Below are 20,248 nucleotides of genomic sequence, written 5' to 3'. Positions count from 1 at the left end.
CTTTCATGGCATCTACAATGGCAAATAAATATGAAAATTTCTACTGTGAAAATATTTATTTCATTTTATCTCATTTAGGCATATTTATCAGTTTGAGTTTTACTGGAAACCGTATATATGGTAAGAAAACTTGCCTTTTGAAATAGAAACTATTTAAGGAGTCATGCTGTCATGCTTAACTTCTGAATAAAGCATGACTGCAGCATAAACTGATTATAGGAAATGAGTTTGGGTTGCTTTCTAAAAATGCTGTCCGAAGCCAAAGAGGTTAACACTTAGGAGATTTGCTTAAAAGGCTTCTTCCACTTCTTCCTTCAGTAACCTTGCTTGCTTTTTCACTGGGTCGTTTTTAATGCTTCTCAAGCAAATCAGTTAGGACAAATCTGATTGTGTCAAAAGTTTGCAGCAATGCTTTCATGCATCAACAAAAACATGGAATTGTTTGTAACCTTTTCAGTTGGTGTGTACCTTCAGTTTGTTTAAGGGCAGGGCTTCCTAACTATTTCAGGAGCACTGCTTCATTGTATGTTTGCAGAAGACCTGTGCAGTCATGTGCAATAACAGACCCTCCTGCTGCAGTCGGTGATTCAGGCAGCCTGCATGCAGCGGCGCGCCCTGCTCCTGGGACTGGACCGCGAACCAGGTGGGCTGTCCTGGCAGGCTGCACGCTGACTAGTATGTGGGTCACGTCAGAAAAAATTTCACAGTGTTCTGCAATGTGATTCAGCATCTAAAAATGTGTGTTTGTTTTTCCTTAAGGTGTCAATTTATCTTATTTAACGTTGACTGAAAAAGCTGTTATAGTCCTGACCACATTTATTTCTAATAACTGTTCTTAGCATGAACCTAATTTCATTTTTTCACAGATTGCTGTTGGCATTCCACTGTGTGCTGAATTTCATTTTCAGTTTTAATACTTTTTATTAGATGTTTTTGTTTCCTCTAGTATGCTGCTGGTTTTAACTCTTAAACATGTGTCTGAATCAGCCACAAATCAGGTGCAAATACTCCTAGTTGTGATGATATAGAAAGCTGCATGAGGACACAGAAGACCCAGTTCAGGTCTCTGAATACATAATTAATGTGGTTTTAGTGCTGAAATAAAACCGAGTTTCTGTCTTCCCACTGGTATCATACTGGATTTATACCATTATTTCTGAAGATGAGGCCTAAAGGCTTTTTGATTTGTACTGGTTAAATGAAAAAACAAATCCCAGTGATGTAATAACTGTTTTTTGCAGGAGTTATTTTGATTTGATCTGTTTCTTAACTGCTATAATTTTAAAGAATTTTTAGCAATCATTTGGAATTGAAGTGGGTTTTTTTTTCCCAAATTAGCTGTGGCATAAGTTGTTTCCATTAGAAAGTTATCTTTTACTATTCTTTTTGCCAGAAGGGATCCTTTTTAAGAGAGAGTTATTAAGCAAGAGAAAAAAAAATTAGGAAGTAATTCCATAGCTGTACTTGCACACATCCAGTTCTGGATTTTTCCTTCTCCTTTCCTTCTCTTCCTGTCTCCCTCTCTCCTGCATGGCATTTGTTTTATTAAAGTCTTGTGCATAATTGTCAGAGGTTTCCAAACCAGAGATGTGTATCTAACAGAAAAGAAAGTGTTTCCTGGCAGTTGCAAAACTTGCACTCTCAGAAGAAAATTGGTTTAATAAGGTTTTCACACAGATTGGCCAGACCCAAAGGCAAAGCAGAGCTGATGCCTGCTCTGAACAGAACCCTCTGAGTAGCCTCCATACAAAGCAAAAAGCATTTGTGACTGACAGACAGTCAAGGAAGAATCAGTAATGAAGCTCACTTCAATGAATATTTAATAGCGCTTACAGACACAAGGCTCCTGCAATATCGGAGTGTTCAGCTCCCACCTCTGCCTTTTTTCCAGGAATTGCAATCAGAACCATTACTGGTGAAAATGAGAACCAACAGCACTGAGCTTCTGCAGATGAGCTTCCCCTGCCGTGGCAGGTCCCTTGCAAGGGAAGGTGAGCTTTTTGCAGGAGCACCATCCATAGACTAGAAAGCTTTTTGCATACTTTCCCACTCTAAAAATTACCTATTGTACTTAATATTATCATTAGGATGGGACAGACTAATATTTTCACGGTGATTTTTTCATGTTTTAGTATCACAGCTACTACATATCAGATTTTTTTTTTTTTCCAGCTTCTCTTTTCCTCTTATCCTTCAAATAAGCTGTCAGGGGGAAGGGCTTCTGGAAAAATTAACTGTGGGCATTACAAATCATGTTATTGCTCTTCCTCTCTCCACACAGCAAGCCCTTTGTTATTATAGTATGAATGTGTAGGAGTAAAGCAGTGATCTCTATGGCTTTTATCTGTGTAATTTCTCTCTTAAACACATTTACTGACTTTAGAACATCCTTTGCAGAACCAAAATAGCAGACAGATAACTGCTGCTATTTATATTATAATGTTAATAAGGGATTCATTCCTATCAGTTGTCTTACTAGTCTTCATTGGTATTCATGGGTAATTCCAAAGACTATCACACTACTGCTGTTGACATCTATCCATGTACAAAGCTGAAGAACATGAAAGCTTTTAGAATTTGGTAAGAACCAAAAAGTATGAATTATTTATTTAGGTAAACTTGACTTGCAATAAAATAATCCTCGTAACTGCTTAAATGTAGCTGTAAATGCCACAGACTTGAATGAAATAGTCTAAAACACTGTCGTCTACAAGGAGGCAGATTGAAGTAATAATACTTTTATGCAAAAATAACTCCAATGTGAATCAGTAGAACTAAGGGAAATGAAGTATGATTATAGAAATTAAAGTCTATTTCTAACTGGGTTTGCTTCTTAAACCCAAAATTCATAAATTTATTCCTGAATTAAGCATATTGATTGTAGTGGGATTTCAGAATTGTGCTTTCTGGCTTCATTCCATTATTCTTGTTCTCTTTGGTCAGTTCTTGGGAAAATTTAAATCAAAACCCTTCCTTAAAAAGCTACTTTTCTTTTTCACCTTTTGAGTTTTAAAAAGAAAATTTCTGGATCAATTATAACCTGATTTATATTTGAATATTGTCAACATGAAAGACTACTCAATAAATAAAAGTGGTCCCCAAAAGCCTCTATTTAGAGAAACTTTTAATTTAATTCAAGAAAATTATCTTCAAGATTTTACCTCAAGAATTAATCCAAAGTTGACACTTAGAAATAATTTAGAAGTTCACTTCCATGTGCTGAATTTAGAATACTTTCTAAGTGCTGCAGATTCTCAAAATCTCTGTTAATTTTTTAAAAAACATCTGTGAGGGGATTTGGGTCACCAGTAAAGTTATAAGTTTTGATTATTTGGCACTTCTGAGAACCACTTGCAAGTGGTTCTTCAACATGTGGTTCTTCATATGTTCAGCACCTGTATGAACCTTATTGCAAAAATACTGCTGTAAATGACCTGCACAGCTAACAGTCCAGGGGGGGAAATGAGTGGAGTATGTTCAGAACAACCAGTGCAATTGATGTGTAGGCTCCGTGGTTGGAACTGTAAAAGTCACACTTAGACTAAATCTAGACTTTAGCTGGGATCCCACAGTGTTGCTATTTATCTGCAAGTATTCACAATTATTTTCATATCTTCATGATCAACCTCTAAGGTAATCAATAAAAATTTTGCATAGCAGAATGAGAAGTATGTTTATGTGTAGATGTATGCTTATAGTGCAAAATAAAAAAGTTACGGAGAAGGATATTTAAGAGGGGTTGCAAGTGAAAATGCTTAACATTGTTAGACTTTGTCTTTGCATGAACTGAGCTTTGAATTTTATTGGTTCACTTTTACTCAGTGGTATAGCCTAAAGTTTTACTCATTCATGTCTTTGCATCACTTAACAAGTAAAAAATCTCACACGTAATTCATTAATGTTTCATACAAATAGGTTTGAATAACCCATGCTTGATTTAGATTTACTAATTTCCTTTCTGTGGCCATCACTCATCTCAACAGATGGAAATAAAGCTGGTTATTGTAAGCTTGTTACCTGTGAAGACTGCAGTCTTCAAAGACAAAAGATAAGCAAAAGACAGTTAAAAAAACCTGAAAGACTGACGTTCTCTAGTGGTCAGCTGGACTCATGTTAGTGTTATTTTAGATCGGCCCGTTGTGCATTATAAAATGGAGAAAATGACTTTGTTTCATTTTGATTCATTATCATATAATAAGGATTTTAACAATCAACTAGTTTCCAGAGAATCAACCTAATTTTCAGTGGAAGGGTTTGTCCTCTGTGATGTGTGACTACAAATGGATTGTGGAGTGTTGTTTATAATCTGAACTTTTATGACTTCGTTGGTGACTGTTTCATTTTCACTGTTTTAAAAAAAAAAGAATTAAGGATTCACAGATTTAAATTTGCTATTTTAGTATGAAAAGTCAGTTAAGAATTTATTAGAGCCTTATAAACATTTGTCATCCACTGTAAAACCAGATTCAGAAAAAAAAAAACAACCAAATTCACTAGGTGTGAATCCAACCCAGAAAACTAAAAATCCGGAGATAAACCTAAGCTAAAATGACCTGGAGGACAGATTTCCTCTTTCACAAGTTCAGTGTGTTGCTGAAGTCTTAAAAATGAGACAATGTAGATGAGAATGTCTGAGTGTCTTATTTTGGTGTTAAAACTGCTTCTTGCAAAAGGAGGACTATTTGCAGTTTCCCAGCAGCCTAGATGTTGCTTCTGCCAAGACGAGCATACCTCTGAAGAGTTACCTTTTCACAGCTCCATTTCTTTGCTGCAGCATGGCATGGGCAATGGCTGCTTGGATGTCTGAGTACTTAGAGCAGAATTCCCCAGCCTCAGAAAGAGTATCACCCTGTAGATTTTATAGTAAAATGCTGTTTCTTTAAAAGGCTGTAAAAGAAAATCAGTGATGCAGTTGATCTTGCTCAAGATACTGAGGCTTTGCACAAACAACATATTGATAATTAAAATACAGCTACCTCACTGGAAGAAGAAATGAGTGTGCTGAATGATAAAATAGGAAAATATTTTGATCAAGAATCCCCAAACGTTTTTTATTTACCTATGACAGAGTGCCTGCGAGTATCAGAAGCCAATTCGGTAAATAACAGAGAAAACAATTAAATTATTCAGTGAAAGCAAGAAAAGATCTTGAAAGGCTGGACACACTGGACAGGATGGGAAGTTTGGAGAGTCTTAGCAGAAGACACAGGTGGAACAAGTGACACTGGCACTTCATCCACTTGGGAAACCAGAAGGCTGAGGGAACAGTGCTAGCAGGGGGGTTGGTTAGTGAGGCTTGCTACTCGTGCTCCTTGGCTTTTCTCCTGTGCCTGAAGGAGAAGCAAAGATTAAAGTATGAAAGACTTTCTTAACAAACGAACATTGAAAAGCTGCAAATTCTCCAGCCGCACTGTGCTAAGTAAAGAATAATAATAAAAAGATACTAAGCTTTTATGTCATACTTCCTTCAGACAGATCTGTAGTTCCAGTGCTGAAGCAGGCAGATTGCCTAGTCTAGCATTATCCATCTAGATAGATGGAATCATTAACTGAATCACCCTCTGGATATGACAAATGATGCGTTAATCTATACTTCCTTGTCTGTTTTTGTGAGGTTAAATCCAGGGAGCTACTCCCATGTCCCAGATTTTTTTTTAATCCATTTTTGTGGGACTTCTTATGGAAGTAGTAGCTGAAAATTTCTTTGTTCTTTGAAATGAAAGCTCAATTCATTTTTAAGCCTTCCAAAGAAACATGAATATTCACCTGCCAGTGTAACAGTGTGGTTGGTATAGGAAAGTGAAGTAACACAAACACATTGTGTCCAATCATTCTGTAGTTCTACTTTTTCTAAAAGTATCAGCTACTGTGAGTGCATGGGCAGACCTTTTTCCCTGTTGTGTGTTTCCATTTTTCCAATTATAGTATTTCTTTCCAGTCCTCCTTATCTTCATACAGAAGTTCCTGAGGTAGAGCACAATGAGCTATAGGGAACTGCACAGAATCTCATCTTCTGGTGAGATAGGTGTGAGATTCTTAAGTGGAAGTTGTGAAGACACGTCTGTTCTCATAAGACAGATCTTGTATTTGCGTAGACATACAAACATTTCTATGGAAGTTAAAGATCTGAAGCTTAAGAGAAGGCACCACTAAATTTCACATCAGATAGGAGGATGATTCAAAGATAACACCTTAGAGTTAACTTTTTGGTGACCTTCTCCTTTGGATCCTTCTGTGAGGGTAGATGTAAAGGACAAACAAATGAGACAGTTTTCTCACATGCTTCACCTTTTTGAGCAAGAAGTTGTCTTGTACATTGGCGCACTTGCAGCCACAGTATTTTCTACATAGTGACCAAACCAGGAGATATTTATTCTTTGAGTGTCATATTTGCAGAATCCCACTTTGGAGTTTTGCAGCTGCAAGCAGAGCTGGAGCACAGTCTAGCGTTTTCTTTGGGATCAAAGAACGGTGAAGCTTCAAGAAATGCTGGGAGCTGTAGACTCAGAGATGTGATGGTGAGTCTGCTGACAGTTATAGCTTCACTATATCCAATCCATTAGATCTGATTTCATTCCCCAGGGGACTACAACTCCCAGCATCACTGAAGGCTTTCTGCATCTCAGTTTCAGGGAGGAATTCTGTCCATTGTTTTTCTTGGGGTGGAGTTTTTTTTAGGGGGGACAAAAACTTTAACTTGCTGAGTTATCTCATCTTAAGTCATGCCTAGTCAGCTCCTCAAAGGTTTGTGTATGTATATTTGAGAGAGAGAAAGAAGAAAGTTTATGAAAGAAATAATGTTCAACTGTAGAAATACTTGTATTCTCAGGTTTTACATGTATGTCTGTGCACCTCTTCAGCAACTGAGTGATCTTTCTCCCAGTCCTGCAGGGCTTTAGAAAGTTGGTTGTGAGGTATTTTTTAGTTTTTGCAAGAAGTTCTAAAGAAAGCTTGTCACTTTGCACTTCCTGAAACTCGGGAAAGAAAGTTAACTGTTACTGAGCTAGGCTCGCAGAAGATGTGAGTCACTGAGTAAATATAATTAGTACCTCAGGATAGTGAGGCCAATTTGAGCTCTAGAAAACTCCTATTAAGCAACAGGATGGACTCCAACTCTTAACAGCTTAGCAGACTGGAACTTGAAGTTGGATTGTTCATGCTTTCTGAATGAGTGTCCACATGATGCATATAAAAATTTGTGATGAGCTACCTTTGTATGTCCTGGGACTTGAATTTCATGAAGGTGTTCAAATACAAGATCTCCATCCACTTGTAGCTTTAGGCATGTCAGGATTGCTTAAATGAGCAATAACCATTTAAGCATGGAGTAAAAACATGGTTGATGAACTGGAAATAAGAATGATTTATGCAGAAAAACCTCTTTCTGCACTTTTCATTTAAATAATAAAATACTGCAAAAGCACCGAAGGAATGCAGGATCGTATTGTCTCAGGTGACCAGAAAATTGAAATACCTAAATAATGGGTGCTTTATTGGTGCACAGCATTCAGTGACCACTTTTTGTGGGACTGGTCCTAGATACAGTCTCTGACATTCCTTGGCGGAACAGATTTGGCACTGTTGAAAAAAGATTATCTGGCTCAGGAGTGGACAAATGATGGATGAACAGACGGCACCTATCGGTCAGTCAGATAGGCTAGAGATTCTAGGAGATGGATTGCTTACCTATTCTGTCAGGAAGAGCCTGTTGCTCTGTCTGGTTTCCAAGGGGTCCTCTACCTTCTGCTGATTATTGCCTGGTGATGTATGTGTTAAGGTAGAAGGAGAGTAAACTTTGGTGCAGTGAGGGAAAGTAAGTAAATCTCAACTCACTATTACCTTGTTGTACTCCAGGCACTCATTTGAGAATATAAAACAGGCACAGCATGTCCTCGCATCAGAGATCTAAATGCCAGCAGACACTGAGGGGAAAAGGTGAATTTGGTCAGTAGCTGCTGGTCAGTACTTCGGGAATTCTGGAGGCTGCAACAAATAAAGAAATTCCTAACAAGAAATGAGGAAAATATCCTCTTCCATCGAGTGTGTAAGGGTTTGTGCAGTTTGAACTGATTGACATAAAAACATCCACATTGGCCGTTTCAAAATCGGACACTCTGCAATGCACGCGTTGCATCGCATACATGTGTTAACAGTCCAGCTTCGAGTTGCACTCTGCTAAGCCGTATGATTTGGAGTCTAGGGTGTAGCTTGAAAATGGCTCCCTAGGGATCAACGTGGCCTCGCTACCAAGGTATTGATAATTCTCGTTCAGTAACAAAACACAAGTTAATAGCAATGGCACTGTTGTCTCTTGTTTTCACAAGCACTTGAGTCTTAGGTACTGAATTTAATGCGGGTCCTGAGCACAATCCAGAACAGAGATTACTGTGACTCGCTACTTTTCTGTGAACTGAATTTTCACAGCAGCCTGTCACTGAGGGATGAGTAGCTCACTTCTAAAATTAGACCACCAATTTTTTAGGACATCTGTAGTTCAGAAGAAAGCAGCTGTGTGGAAATTAATTTAATAGTGCCTCTGGTAAAGCATCACTTTTTCAGTTATCTGAACTTCTTACTACTCATGGCCACATTATGATGAGTGATATTAATGTACTATAGCTACAGTTGCTACAAAGCTATAGGAATGCTTCTTTCTCTACCTCCCATTAAAGAAGAGAATTAAGGACAGTGGACTACACCCAAACAATGGGATCATGCAGAGTAAGAGGCACTTAAATTAATATGGTTTGCCTTAAACACATGGAGAAATATATAACGCACTCCTTATTCAATTTCTATTGTGGCAGATGAATCCACGCTCAAGCCACTATCAATGAACGCAAAGGGAAATGGACTGCGTGCACTCGTTAACCTGCTGTAGGGATCAGGAAACACAACTCTGAATGTGAGCATATGAAAAATGCCATTGCTCTGTGACACGAGTACCAGGTCAGCGCGAACTCATTCTATGTCTGTTTGTTCAAAAGATGTCAGGTTAAATTTAAATTGGTGGGACCGATGTAGGCTGCTCATAAAGCCAATATGAATTCTGCAGTGTGTGGTCTGGCTAGCTTGATGCATATTTAACTGTTACTCCTTATGTCCAGAGAGAAGGTGTGAATGGATACAGTTTCAAAATCTCTGTTGTTTTCTGCTGAAAAGCTTGGATAACGATGCAGCACTTTTATACTTTTTTTTGGTGAAAAATCACCTGAATCTAAAACTTGGCTAATTTGGTCTCAGACCAGTTACAGGGAAAAAAAGAAAGAGGGGATAGGAAGGATAGGGGAAAAACATGGGAAGATGGTGTAATCCTCCTGGAAGAAAACATCCCTAGAAGTTGTGTTTAATTTAGTTTAAGATTCTGAGAGGCATTATACAACCTTTGGAGCTGAAGTGCACAATCTTTCAAGGTTGATTTAACTGTATGGTTATAATCTAGCTGCTTAAAAAACTTGTACTCGGACACTCAAGAAATATCTGAGTTCAGTGGCTCTTCGGCAGATGAGAGATTAAACACTCAAAAGAAACTTCTCTCATTTTATTATGCTTAAGTACCTTTAAGCTTTGGTGATTGGCTTGACCTAAATTGACATCTGAAAAAGAAGCCTCATATTAGTGCATAAATCTGTAATAGTCACCAGATCATTACGCAGTGTCACCTTTTGAAGAAGGAATTGTAAAGCTACTCTGTGTCTCTATTCAAAATTCAGCAGAAAGCGATTAACTCGTCTTTTTATAAACAGATTAGAAAACGCCACTTGTGAGAAACAAAAACGGCAAGCTAAAGCAAAGCTAAACTATTTTAGATGGGACTCCGATGTACATTTTGTTGGAGATCTGCTATCCTGAAGCTGAGATAAAGCAATGTCATTTCTGATGAAAAATTTTTCTGGCGTGATGAATACTAGATTCTTAAGTCAGAATGTTCTCAATTGTTCTGCCATCCTTCTGAGACAAATGGCTCTGTCTGGAAACAGGCAGTGTGATACTGCTCTAAATTATGGGGAAATTATGTTAACATCCATATGTGTAAGCTGAGCAAGGGTTAGCGAGAAGTTGTTTATGAATAGACCCTCCCCAGTTCTCAATTTATTGTTGCCTAGAAGGGGACTGAAATGTAAGGTGATAAGGGCTTTCTGTCTTCATGTGGTGTGCAGCAGGTATTTATAGCCCCTGAAAATTATTACCAACTTATGCTTCCAATGGTAAAGTTATGTTGAAATCTTTACCCACTCTTGTCATTTTGCCTCCTCACAACTGTTTCTTTGAGGATGTTTCCTCATTCGCTTAATAAAATAGGAGTGTATTACATTAATCAATCGCAGAAAATAGCCACCACTGAGATCTTTATTAGGAGCTTTATGGTGCACTAGTTGTTTGACATCATGAGGCCTCAATATTCTTCCAGTGACCTATTAATGCCCATCCTGCAGAAAATGTGAAAGCTCTTACTTTGGAAGTGTACAATAATCTTCTCTTTTTGAAAGTATTTAGCAGGTATCTAAATGATATACTTTAAATTTGCTGCATCTGTGATGTTTTTCTTCTCCGTGCAGATAGGTATGGCAAATACATACGGAAATGCATAGGTAGGCGTATTCAGGGCATAAAGAACTAGGGCTGAGCACTATGCATACAACACAGGTGAAACCCGCTGAAAAATGGTGTGCAGTCGGTATGGTGTGGTTTTGTATGCACATATAGACACACATGCACGTGATCACCAATTCTTACATGTAATTTTCTTGTAACTAGTTCTAGTCCCCGTTAATTTTAATATATTTCCAACTAACATGATATTCTGTTTGAAATTCTATAATGAAGCAGTCCAGATGAGCAAGACTTTGTTTTTAACTTTGAAGCAGAATGTCAGCTGACAACAGCAAATGCAACATACTGATCTAAAGAAGTCATACATTGTGTTGCTTACTTACCAACTGCCTTTAGAGAGGCGTACTTGTTAAGTTCTTTGCCTGGGGGCTGTTGCTCATATGGGTTTGTGATCTGTCCCAGACTGGGATAGGAATGTTGATGTGCCATCTGAGGCAGGAGGGGAGATGTTGGCATGATGTTATTCATCTGTGGTGGATCTGTAGTAAATAAAATTGACAAGCATTAAGAAGAAAATAAATCGGTCTTAAGGTTTTAACATCATTACCCAGTACAGATTAGACAGGATATGTGATGAGATTTAATACAACAAAACACTATTTACTATGAAGTGGGAGTTTGAGTACAGCAAACTTGTACTTCAAACAGTTAATGGCATGATTGAAGGCTGATGAATGATTGTAGCAGTACATGCTAACTTTTGTATAAAAAGATCTTTGAACTAAAAAATAGGTTTTCAAGACAATTGAACACCAACGCAAAGACTGAATTTGCTGCAGCATTAGGATACAAACCAAAACTTGAAGTTTATTCCAATGTCGCTTGAATACAAGGCAGCAGTAGTGTCACTCTGCAGTTAAAGAGCCAGGCTGATTTAAATTGACTCAGGCAGGCTGCTGCATATATGCAGTTACACTGCTTTGAATACCAGAGCCAGCTTGGTTATTTGCACAGCATTTTGTTGTGTTCTGTAGACATGCCCCACAATGCAGAATGTGCAATTTTGGCTCATGACTGTCATTAGGTAATTTCTTCAAAGATCATGCTTTGTCCTTACATTTTGCCCTTTTCTCCGACAGTAGGTATCGCAATATCATGTCAAGGTAACGTTTTCTGTAGCAGACATACCTAAAAGCAGGAGCTAATTACTGCTCATACCAGCACTCACCCCATATCCATTCTGTAGTTGCTTTGTTCCTTTGTAGTAGAGAATACAGTTTGGATGGTTTTCTAAGATATACCATAATTTATTATCTGATTTTAATGTTTGATTCCAGCCTCTAAAAAAGTTTGGTCAGAATTATATGCTGCACTCCATGTGCAAACCTAAATTTCAACTGATTTCAACGTGGTCAGCAAATCTTTTTTGCTGAGTCTTTCTCTATGCTGTGGATTTTGAGATATTTGGAGCTGATTGTCGGTCCTAGAACCTTATCATGGCTTCTGAAATCACAGGGAAGTGCATTTTTCTCCTGCAGTGGAACCATGGTGCTGAATTGGTGACAATACAGTAACTCCCACAGCATCAAGCACAAGCTTATGATTATGTAGAAAGAAAGCTGGGCAGTTAGAGGAAAGAAGGCTTATTTTGATGGAGTGAGTGGACCACCCCCCAAGTGCGCACAGGATCTGCCAGGAGCCAAATATCTCCGCAGTTTGCCAGGATTTTAAGGGAGTTGAGCCACTTGGCTTTCCACATCTCATTAATGAAGCTGAGTGCATGAGCAGACACTCTGAAGCCAGTTAACAGATGTACTGCTGGGAGAGAAAAGGAAAGGTACGATGTTTTTTAAGAACTTCTTCACTATTGCTGCTGTCTGGTGTAGTCTCTGTGGTTCAGACTGAGGCTGCCCCTGCCTCTGCAGAGCCGCGTGATCATGTGCTTCTACCCCATACACGTGCAAAAAGTTGTGAGGGCAGCACAAATGGTAGAAGTGCTAGAACTAGTAACAGTATGATTCTTCTTGCTGTTACTGGTTGTTAATAGGGAACAAACTGATTGTGGATAGTAGGCAGAGCTGAATGACAAATAATTTTCCCATAACAAAAGAGTTTTTCACTAAGTGTGGTTTTTTTCTTTTACCAAACAAATGAAATCTGAAGTTGGACTTTTTTTGTAAATAGTATGTCAGATCAGGAGAAGCGTTTTGTTATGATTTCAAAATTTTGTATATATATGCCCACACAGAATAAATTGGCTCACTTTTAAAAAGACGAATGTTATTTTGGATTGAAAAATGGAAACTTTTCTGTTCCTGAATTCCCCAAAAAAGTCTTGGAACACTTTTTGAATCTTTTTGAATAGATTTACCTTGAAAGGGTAAGTTTAAGTCAACCCTTTCACAGAAACAGTTGTTATTTATTAGAAAATAGCAATTAATTAAAATAAAATCTCTCAGTAAGTTTCTGCTCAGGTGATGTAACCAAGTGGAGTGACTCTTCTCTTAGAGCAGGAATTCACAAAATCCTTTTCCATTCCCATTCTGTCTCTAAAGTACAGCTGATGAAAGCCTCTTACTCTAATGGCATGAACCATAAAATAGCTGACCACTCTTTCCAAAACATCCATATTCTATAATCAGACATTGGAATCATCTCCCCAGGGAAATGGTGGATTGCCCAACATTGGACACTTTTAAGATTCATTTGGACCATCTTGTGTAGACCATGCTTTTGCCAAGAAAGGTTGGACCAGATGATCCTTGAGGTCCCTTCCAAGCTGGCATTCTACAATTCTATTATTCCATTTTTCCAAATGTCTTTTTTTCATGATTGCATCTACAAGTACACTGTGGAGGAGGAATGCTAGCACAGCCGTATTTCAGTAACAGGGCAACTCTAAAGATACCAGCATGGATGGGACCTTTAATATAAGGAAGATGTCAACCTTTTACACATTCTCTAATTTTTTTCTGAGTAGAGCTAAATCAGCACTCAGTAGGTGCTACTACCACGAAGTTCCCTTATTCAGTCTGTCAGAACATCATGATTTCACTGTGATGAAAGTATTGTGGGAAACCAGTATGGCTGCCTTCACTGCCAAAGTGACTTGCAGCAGCAGAGACTTGCAAAAACAATGTAAATAAGGTGTAGTTAACCAGGACTGTTTTTCTAGCTCTGTCTCTTACTTAGCCCTATCATTTTTACTCATTCAGCTCTTTAAATGTAGTGAAGAAAGTTACCCCAGAAATGTACTGGGGAAAACAAATTAGGTTTTCATCCAGGTGTTCAGTGCCAGACTAGTGTTACTAGGTTGCTGAGTTACTAATATTGCTGGGGTTTGAGTCTTTCAGTGTTTATGAAGAAGTAAAGAAATAGTTTTTCTGTTTCTTTCATCTTGTTAAAAGCCTAGAACTCTCTTGAATTATGAATTTTATGCAAAGTAACAACAGTCATTTTTTCACTGCCACAGCGACTGCGCGGTGCCCCACGCTCATACCCAGATGCTTACACAAGACTAAGTCATCACACAGAGGACACAGTTCAAATTACTCATTTATTTGGCCATTTGCACAAAGTAAATTAAGCGAAAGGCCAAATTCTGGCAAAGTGCATTGAACTATATTGAAGAAAGATTCCTGTTTATAAAGAGACTCCCATTGGAATGCACTCCTAGGGCCTAAAAGGAAAATCTCATCTTGATATATACATCTGTCTACATCTGAATCAGACTAAATTTCAGACGAACTGACTGTAACTGGTGAACGTTGTGTTTGTTTGCAAGCTCTCTAAACTGTGTGTGATCTGATTCCTTATATTTGGGTTTCTAGAAATACGTGAGCAAATGGGACACTTATGTTTTCTCCACATACGTAAGGATGATGGGTGAATTCACCTATATTTGGATGCTATTTAGGAATGTTTGTAATTGAAGTAACAATGGTGTAATGCAAATTCTGCAGCAGGCATGGTGATGGGGAGTGTAGGTCGAACAACTAGGAGGAGCCCGAGCTTAGCCGTGAGCAACTAGCAGGTTTTAAACCAGACTTGCCTTGCCTACCCTGGGGCAATCCACATCTATGACTAAAAAAGATACTGGCCTTAGCAGTGTTGTTTTATACTTATAAATCTGCTTCAGTCTCAGCAATACTGAGGAGGGATTCTCTTAGGAAATACAGAAATTTGTCTACAACTCCTTCACAAGGTCTCAAAGTAAAATTTGAGATTTTTAAACTTGTGATTTTGACATTTTTTCTGGAAATTGAGAAAAAAAAGGTAAGTGTTAAATTTTGGCGAGCAAATAATAATAATCGATTGGATTATTCCAAACATTTTGCGATACATGGGATTGGTTTAGAAAGTTTAACCAGAAAAATCCCTACCACTTCACTGAATGGGGACAACTTTAACCTGAAAGCTGTGGCTGTGCTGATACGTTGCTTTTGGCAACCTGACACTGGTGCATTGTTCAGCATGGTGTTCCATATATCCAGCTGCACTGTGCCACTGCCAATTTATGTATTTATTTTTAAAAGACAGAGTATGAACATCACAAAGAGTCAAAAAACTGTTTGTGCCACAGCTTCTAGCATGAATAGTCAGACCTGATTAGCAATGACGATATTGTGAAAAACCTGCAATATTCACAGCCTATCTTATTTTCTGCTGAAGCAAGGAAATATGATGCCAGGCTGCTTCCTGACCTCCCCAGACTTTGAGGAGTGATTCTGAATGTAGTGTTAGTGGTTCGCTCTCTGTCCTCCTACTACCAGCACAAAGGAAGAGCTTGAGAAAGCATGCCAGAGCTCACCACGCAAAAGCTTCATGTCTACTGGCCAAAAATGAAACATACAGGAAAAATGAAAAACAAAAAGGATCTTCACGTGCTGAAGAGTGCTTTTACCTACTATCACCTTAAGAGGTCTAGGTATAGAAAAGCTTGTGGGAGGCAAATGGAGCAGAAAATAAGATCTGGAAGAAAACTGCTTCAAAACCAGTTTATAGCTAGGGAAAGTGAGTTTTACATCCCAGTTACCAGCAATGAGCCTTTGGAAATGGCTAAGGCATTGGCTTCTGGTCATAGTCCCAGTAGTTGATGAAGACTTTGATCAGTACGTTATCTGTTTAGTATCTTGACCTGTATCTCAGCCTATGCAATTGAAACTTGTATCCAGATGTTACAGCTAACAGTTTACTGTATTTTTCAAGTGAAAGTGGTTTGTTTTTCTTTTTTTTTTTTTTGAGTGTTTCCACCCCTCCCTGATGGTGAATTTTGGAGTTGCTTTAGTGTGCATCATGGTGGCGACGCTAATGTAATTGGTTGCTGTAGTTCTGCTGCACTGTATCCAATTAAGATGGTGTCGTATCTAATTTGTGCTCTTCATTCAGAAATCCAGGAATGAGCATCTGAGCAATTATTAAATACAAATAAGAACCCAGTATGGAAACAGCTGACAAACCATGTCATGTGTATGAATGTGGTAAGAGAAGGCAAAAGCCCCAAAACTGTCTGGTTTGGTTTGTTTTCTGCATAGTTTGTAGAATATCTTGTGCTGTTCACCTAGTTTGATTACTCTTGTCAAGAAGCTGCCAGGGTTATGGGTAATATTTGGAGTTAGAGGAAGGGATGCCAGTAGATTACTAGCAATAATAAGCTTGTTCACTGTTTGAGAGCCAACAACCTGCCATGAACATCCCTGAAGCTCAGCCACTGTTCTCTTCAGCCATGGGAAAGCAAAACCTGTTCTGTGGAGTGGCCTGGGGATTCATTCCTTTCTGTAGCAGTGAAGTCAGTGATTTGGTGCTTGAAGACAGGGAAAATGAAAAAACTCCATAGGCACAGAATGGAATCTATTAGTAAATGAGCAGTTACAGGCATAAGGAAAAGAACAAATGAGACAGGAAATGCAGGAACAAAGCAGGAGAGGATGGGGGAAAGGCAAGAAAGCAGAATGAGATTTTGCTGTAAAAGCCACCTGCAGACACACATACAAAAGAAATGAGAACAAGACAGACAAAAGAAGACTGGGAAGTCAAGGGGGAAAAAAGGGAAAACTCGGAGCAAAGTATAATAATAGCTGAGCATTTTCAGATACTCGGGAGAAAGATATGCCCTGAACTAACTAAAATTGACAATAACAGCTATGAAAACAGGATAGATCTGAGTATAAAATTGATTCACTCCCATCAATAACTGCACTGCCACCAACATGCATGTTTGCCTCTTTGTTCTTGAGTGTGTTATACTTAATTATAAGACTAGCTCATCCCTAGTTGCAGATCCATACTCACATTCCTACAAGCCTCACCAACAGAAACTGTATATGCTATATCTGAAAAATCCCAGATATGATGAAAACGGTGGGATTTTAAAAACTCGGCTATGCCTGTAAACTAATTCCTTTCAGACCAGTTCCTTCCTGGATAGGAAGGACTGTTCTTCATTCTTAGGACTGAGCCTCCTTTTGGGATGAATCTTAAATCCTTGGCCTATATGCTTGCTCTTACCTCTCTGTAGGTTGTCCCAATGCAGTTGAACTCACCCTTCCTGAGGTTTTTTGTGTATGTGCATTTTCCCACACCTATATAACTTCATTTTTTTTTTTTCTCTCTTTGTAGGTATCATATTGCCATTGTCATTGTCTTTTATTTAGATTTTTTGCCCCTTCCTTCATATTTGCATTAAATGTTCTGTTTTTAAAGGATATTCTTATTCAAATCCAGAGCATCATTGCACGCAGGAGCATACACGGATATGTTCTGCAACAGCTGGTACATCAAAACGGGGCTGCACACCCATTAGATACATTTGCACGTACAGACATATGCGTAGTATGTGTGATCCATCCGGTTTGGTAGCCAATCTCAGTCCAGTACTGGATGTGTGACGGGAGGGTGCAAGAGCCCTAAATTGTCTCTGAAAGGTGTGTGCTTGTCCCTTACACTAGGGGTTATGTCCAGAAACAGCCATGCAGGTTATGCCCCAAAACAGCAATCTTCTTAAACCATTTGGTTTGCATTAACTGTTATAAATCTTCATGGTCTTGTTCTCCACATAGTCATAAAATGGTATTTTAGCTCTTGTTAAATTAATGGCACTCTGCAGCAACGTTTTCCATAGTCCAGCGCAAGTCCTAAACTGAAAAGTATTCCTATTATCCAGTCTTAATTTCTTTGCCTTGTAATTTAAGTGATTTTGTATTTTAGCAAGAACAGATGCTCGCAATCCAGCTTCTATACCATTCATTATTATATATGCTTTTTTTCACTTTTCAAATATTTGTCTCTTTTCTGAAATAAATAATTTCACTCCTTTTAGTCTGTCTTTATCTTACAGCCTTTCCAACCTTTGATCATTACTGCTGCCATTTTTCAACACTTGTAGCCTTGCAATGCAGTTCTCAAGATGAGGTTCTACCCTCAGAAACATGTGGGGTTGTGTTATTCTGTATATAACGGTATCGTAAGTCGTTGCTATAAGTCTCTGTCCCTTATGAGATGCAGACTTTTTTTGTTTTCTCATCAGTGATGCACAAGTCAGGTGAGTAGTCATATTTTCCCTAAATGTGATAGCTCTGAGACAATATGTATTTTTCATTGCAATTTATGCTAGCCAGTTATCTGTTCTGTCTCTGCACCGTGTCACAAAAACATTCTTGTAACACAGACAACCTACCCGTCTAATCACCATCACAAAAAGGATCTGAGATGAGTGGGATGGCATTTCATCCAGCAAAAAAAAAAATGTTTCTGTTTAATGGAAGTGACAGTCTACAGTGCAAATGCCTGTCATCAAACATACTGTCTTGTGCCTTCCCCTGTTCTATCAAGCAATTGTAGGAGTTAGTCCCATGCTACATGCTAGACTCTTGATTCTCCATGGTGCTTCTGAATGCGAGTCTCTCAGCATACTGATGTCTAGTGCCGTGTTTTCTGTTCACTTCCTACATGATTAACCTCTTGGCTTGTTTTTGTTTTCCATGGTAGAGGTTGGATAGTCTTTCACGTATGGATATCCTCAGTGGAATTCTGAGGAGAAGCTTTTTTCCCCAAAATAGAAAAATACTGGACCCAGGAACATCTTCAGTTACGCTGTCAGATTCAAAAAGGTATTCAGTACCTCCTTATGACACAATGGTGGTGTGGGCTGTGCTGACAGCATGGAGCATAGGCAAGTGAAGCGTAACCCCTGCTGCAAGCGTTTATGAATCAGCGGGGTCCGTAGTACTGACTGACACTAAAAAGTCCTGTGGGTTCAAGCCTAAAATTGGCAAGAGGTAGAATGGCATAGTAACTCTTAGTATGTTGTTGATCTAATTTGAGACACTGATGAACAAGGTTATTGTGGATGCAGTCTTTATGAGAAAGCATTATGGTAGGAGATTCATGATCTGATGTTCAGAGACAATGTCACTCATCTGGATATGGGAAAGAAGATCGAGGAGCCAGGTCACAAAATCCATGGTGCTCTGCCCTTGGTGCATATCTTAGGAGGAACTGTCTTTCTCCTGGCGGGAGAGGTAAACTGCAGAGATGTATCAGTGAGCTGTGTAGTCAGAGTGCTCTTGTTGCTTGAACAATGCCCTGTGCCTGTTTTTAAATGGCAAAATTCCCAAGTTTCCTTCCAGTGCAGTGGAATTCTGTGCTGCTGTTGGATGAAGGCAATGCTTATCTACACACACTTGAAAACAGATGGACTCTTCATTCTCAATACTTTTATCTGAAGTGCAGGTGAGGACAGCACTAATTTTACAATACAAATCCTCCCCCATCCAACCCTTTAATTTGCTATCTGCATCCTTCAGGCGCTCACCTATGTGAAAGTCAGAGATTATATTTCTTTGAATAATTATTTTAGAGAGGATTGAAACATAAAAGAAGGAAAATTAGTAGTGTGGCCAAAGAGGTGTGAGGCTGTACCACCATCGGAGTCCAGCTGGGGAAGTGCACACAATGTTCCTGCAAAAGGGTCTTTTTCTTGCTGAATGTGCTGCTGCCGCTTTATGTTTAAATCTATGAGAACTATTTATCTGTATAAGAATCTTATGCCTGCAAACTCTTCTGAACTCTGTGTGACAGGTTACAAATGGGGAAAGAGACAACTGCATCTTTGTGTATCAGTTAAGTTCAAGAGCTGATGATTGAAGCTTACCACTGTCTTCTAGATGAAGTCTCTGATGCTATGAGGTGCCGAATTCTCTGTGGTCACAGTGGTTTAGGAGATGGGGCCTTCACCATGTTTCAGATTTGGGCTCCTTGATTCTGGTTAGACGCCAAGTGTGTAGGAGCAGAGTTCTGTGAAATCAGTTGGCTGTTTTACTGCCATCCGAGGAAGGTGGGAGTGGGATATCGCTGGCCTTGTGACTAAACTGGCTGAAAGCCTCTCTCTCCTGCTTTTCATTTCCCTTGGGCTCCGTGCTGTACTATCACACTCACATTCTTGAAATATTTTCTGGACTCTTGCTTTGCAAAAGTGCTACAGTCTGAGTTTGGGTTTCCATGTAGACTTTTATTATGTGACACTATATCTCCTTTTATTAAAGTTATTTTTGTGTCCTCTGAAGGTTTGCTTTCCCTTCATAATTACTCACAACCTGACAGACTTATAATCCTCTGATAGGATTTGTGACACTGTAATCTTCTCTAGAGCAAGCCATTGTGGCTTCACAAACAGAGGATTATAACCTTTAAGAAG

At 38.8% G+C, this 20,248-nt stretch overlaps 1 protein-coding gene across 1 annotated transcript in view; it reads right to left on the bottom strand.

Moving 5' to 3' along the window:
- Positions 1 to 20,248, bottom strand: part of SHISA9 (shisa family member 9) — a 184,943-nt gene that overhangs the window by 10,531 nt on the left and 154,164 nt on the right. The window contains exon 3 of the mRNA XM_086759889.1: positions 10,938 to 11,093. Coding sequence (XP_086616015.1) covers positions 10,938 to 11,093 — 156 coding nt within the window. The remainder of the gene's footprint in view (positions 1 to 10,937; positions 11,094 to 20,248) is intronic.

This window comes from Chlamydotis macqueenii, chromosome 15 (genome assembly GCF_036417535.1).
Source record: "Chlamydotis macqueenii isolate bChlMac1 chromosome 15, bChlMac1.mat, whole genome shotgun sequence".
NCBI lineage: Eukaryota > Metazoa > Chordata > Aves > Otidiformes > Otididae > Chlamydotis > Chlamydotis macqueenii.
Note: the sequence above shows the minus strand (reverse complement) of the source record. Positions and strands in the feature narration are given on the sequence as shown.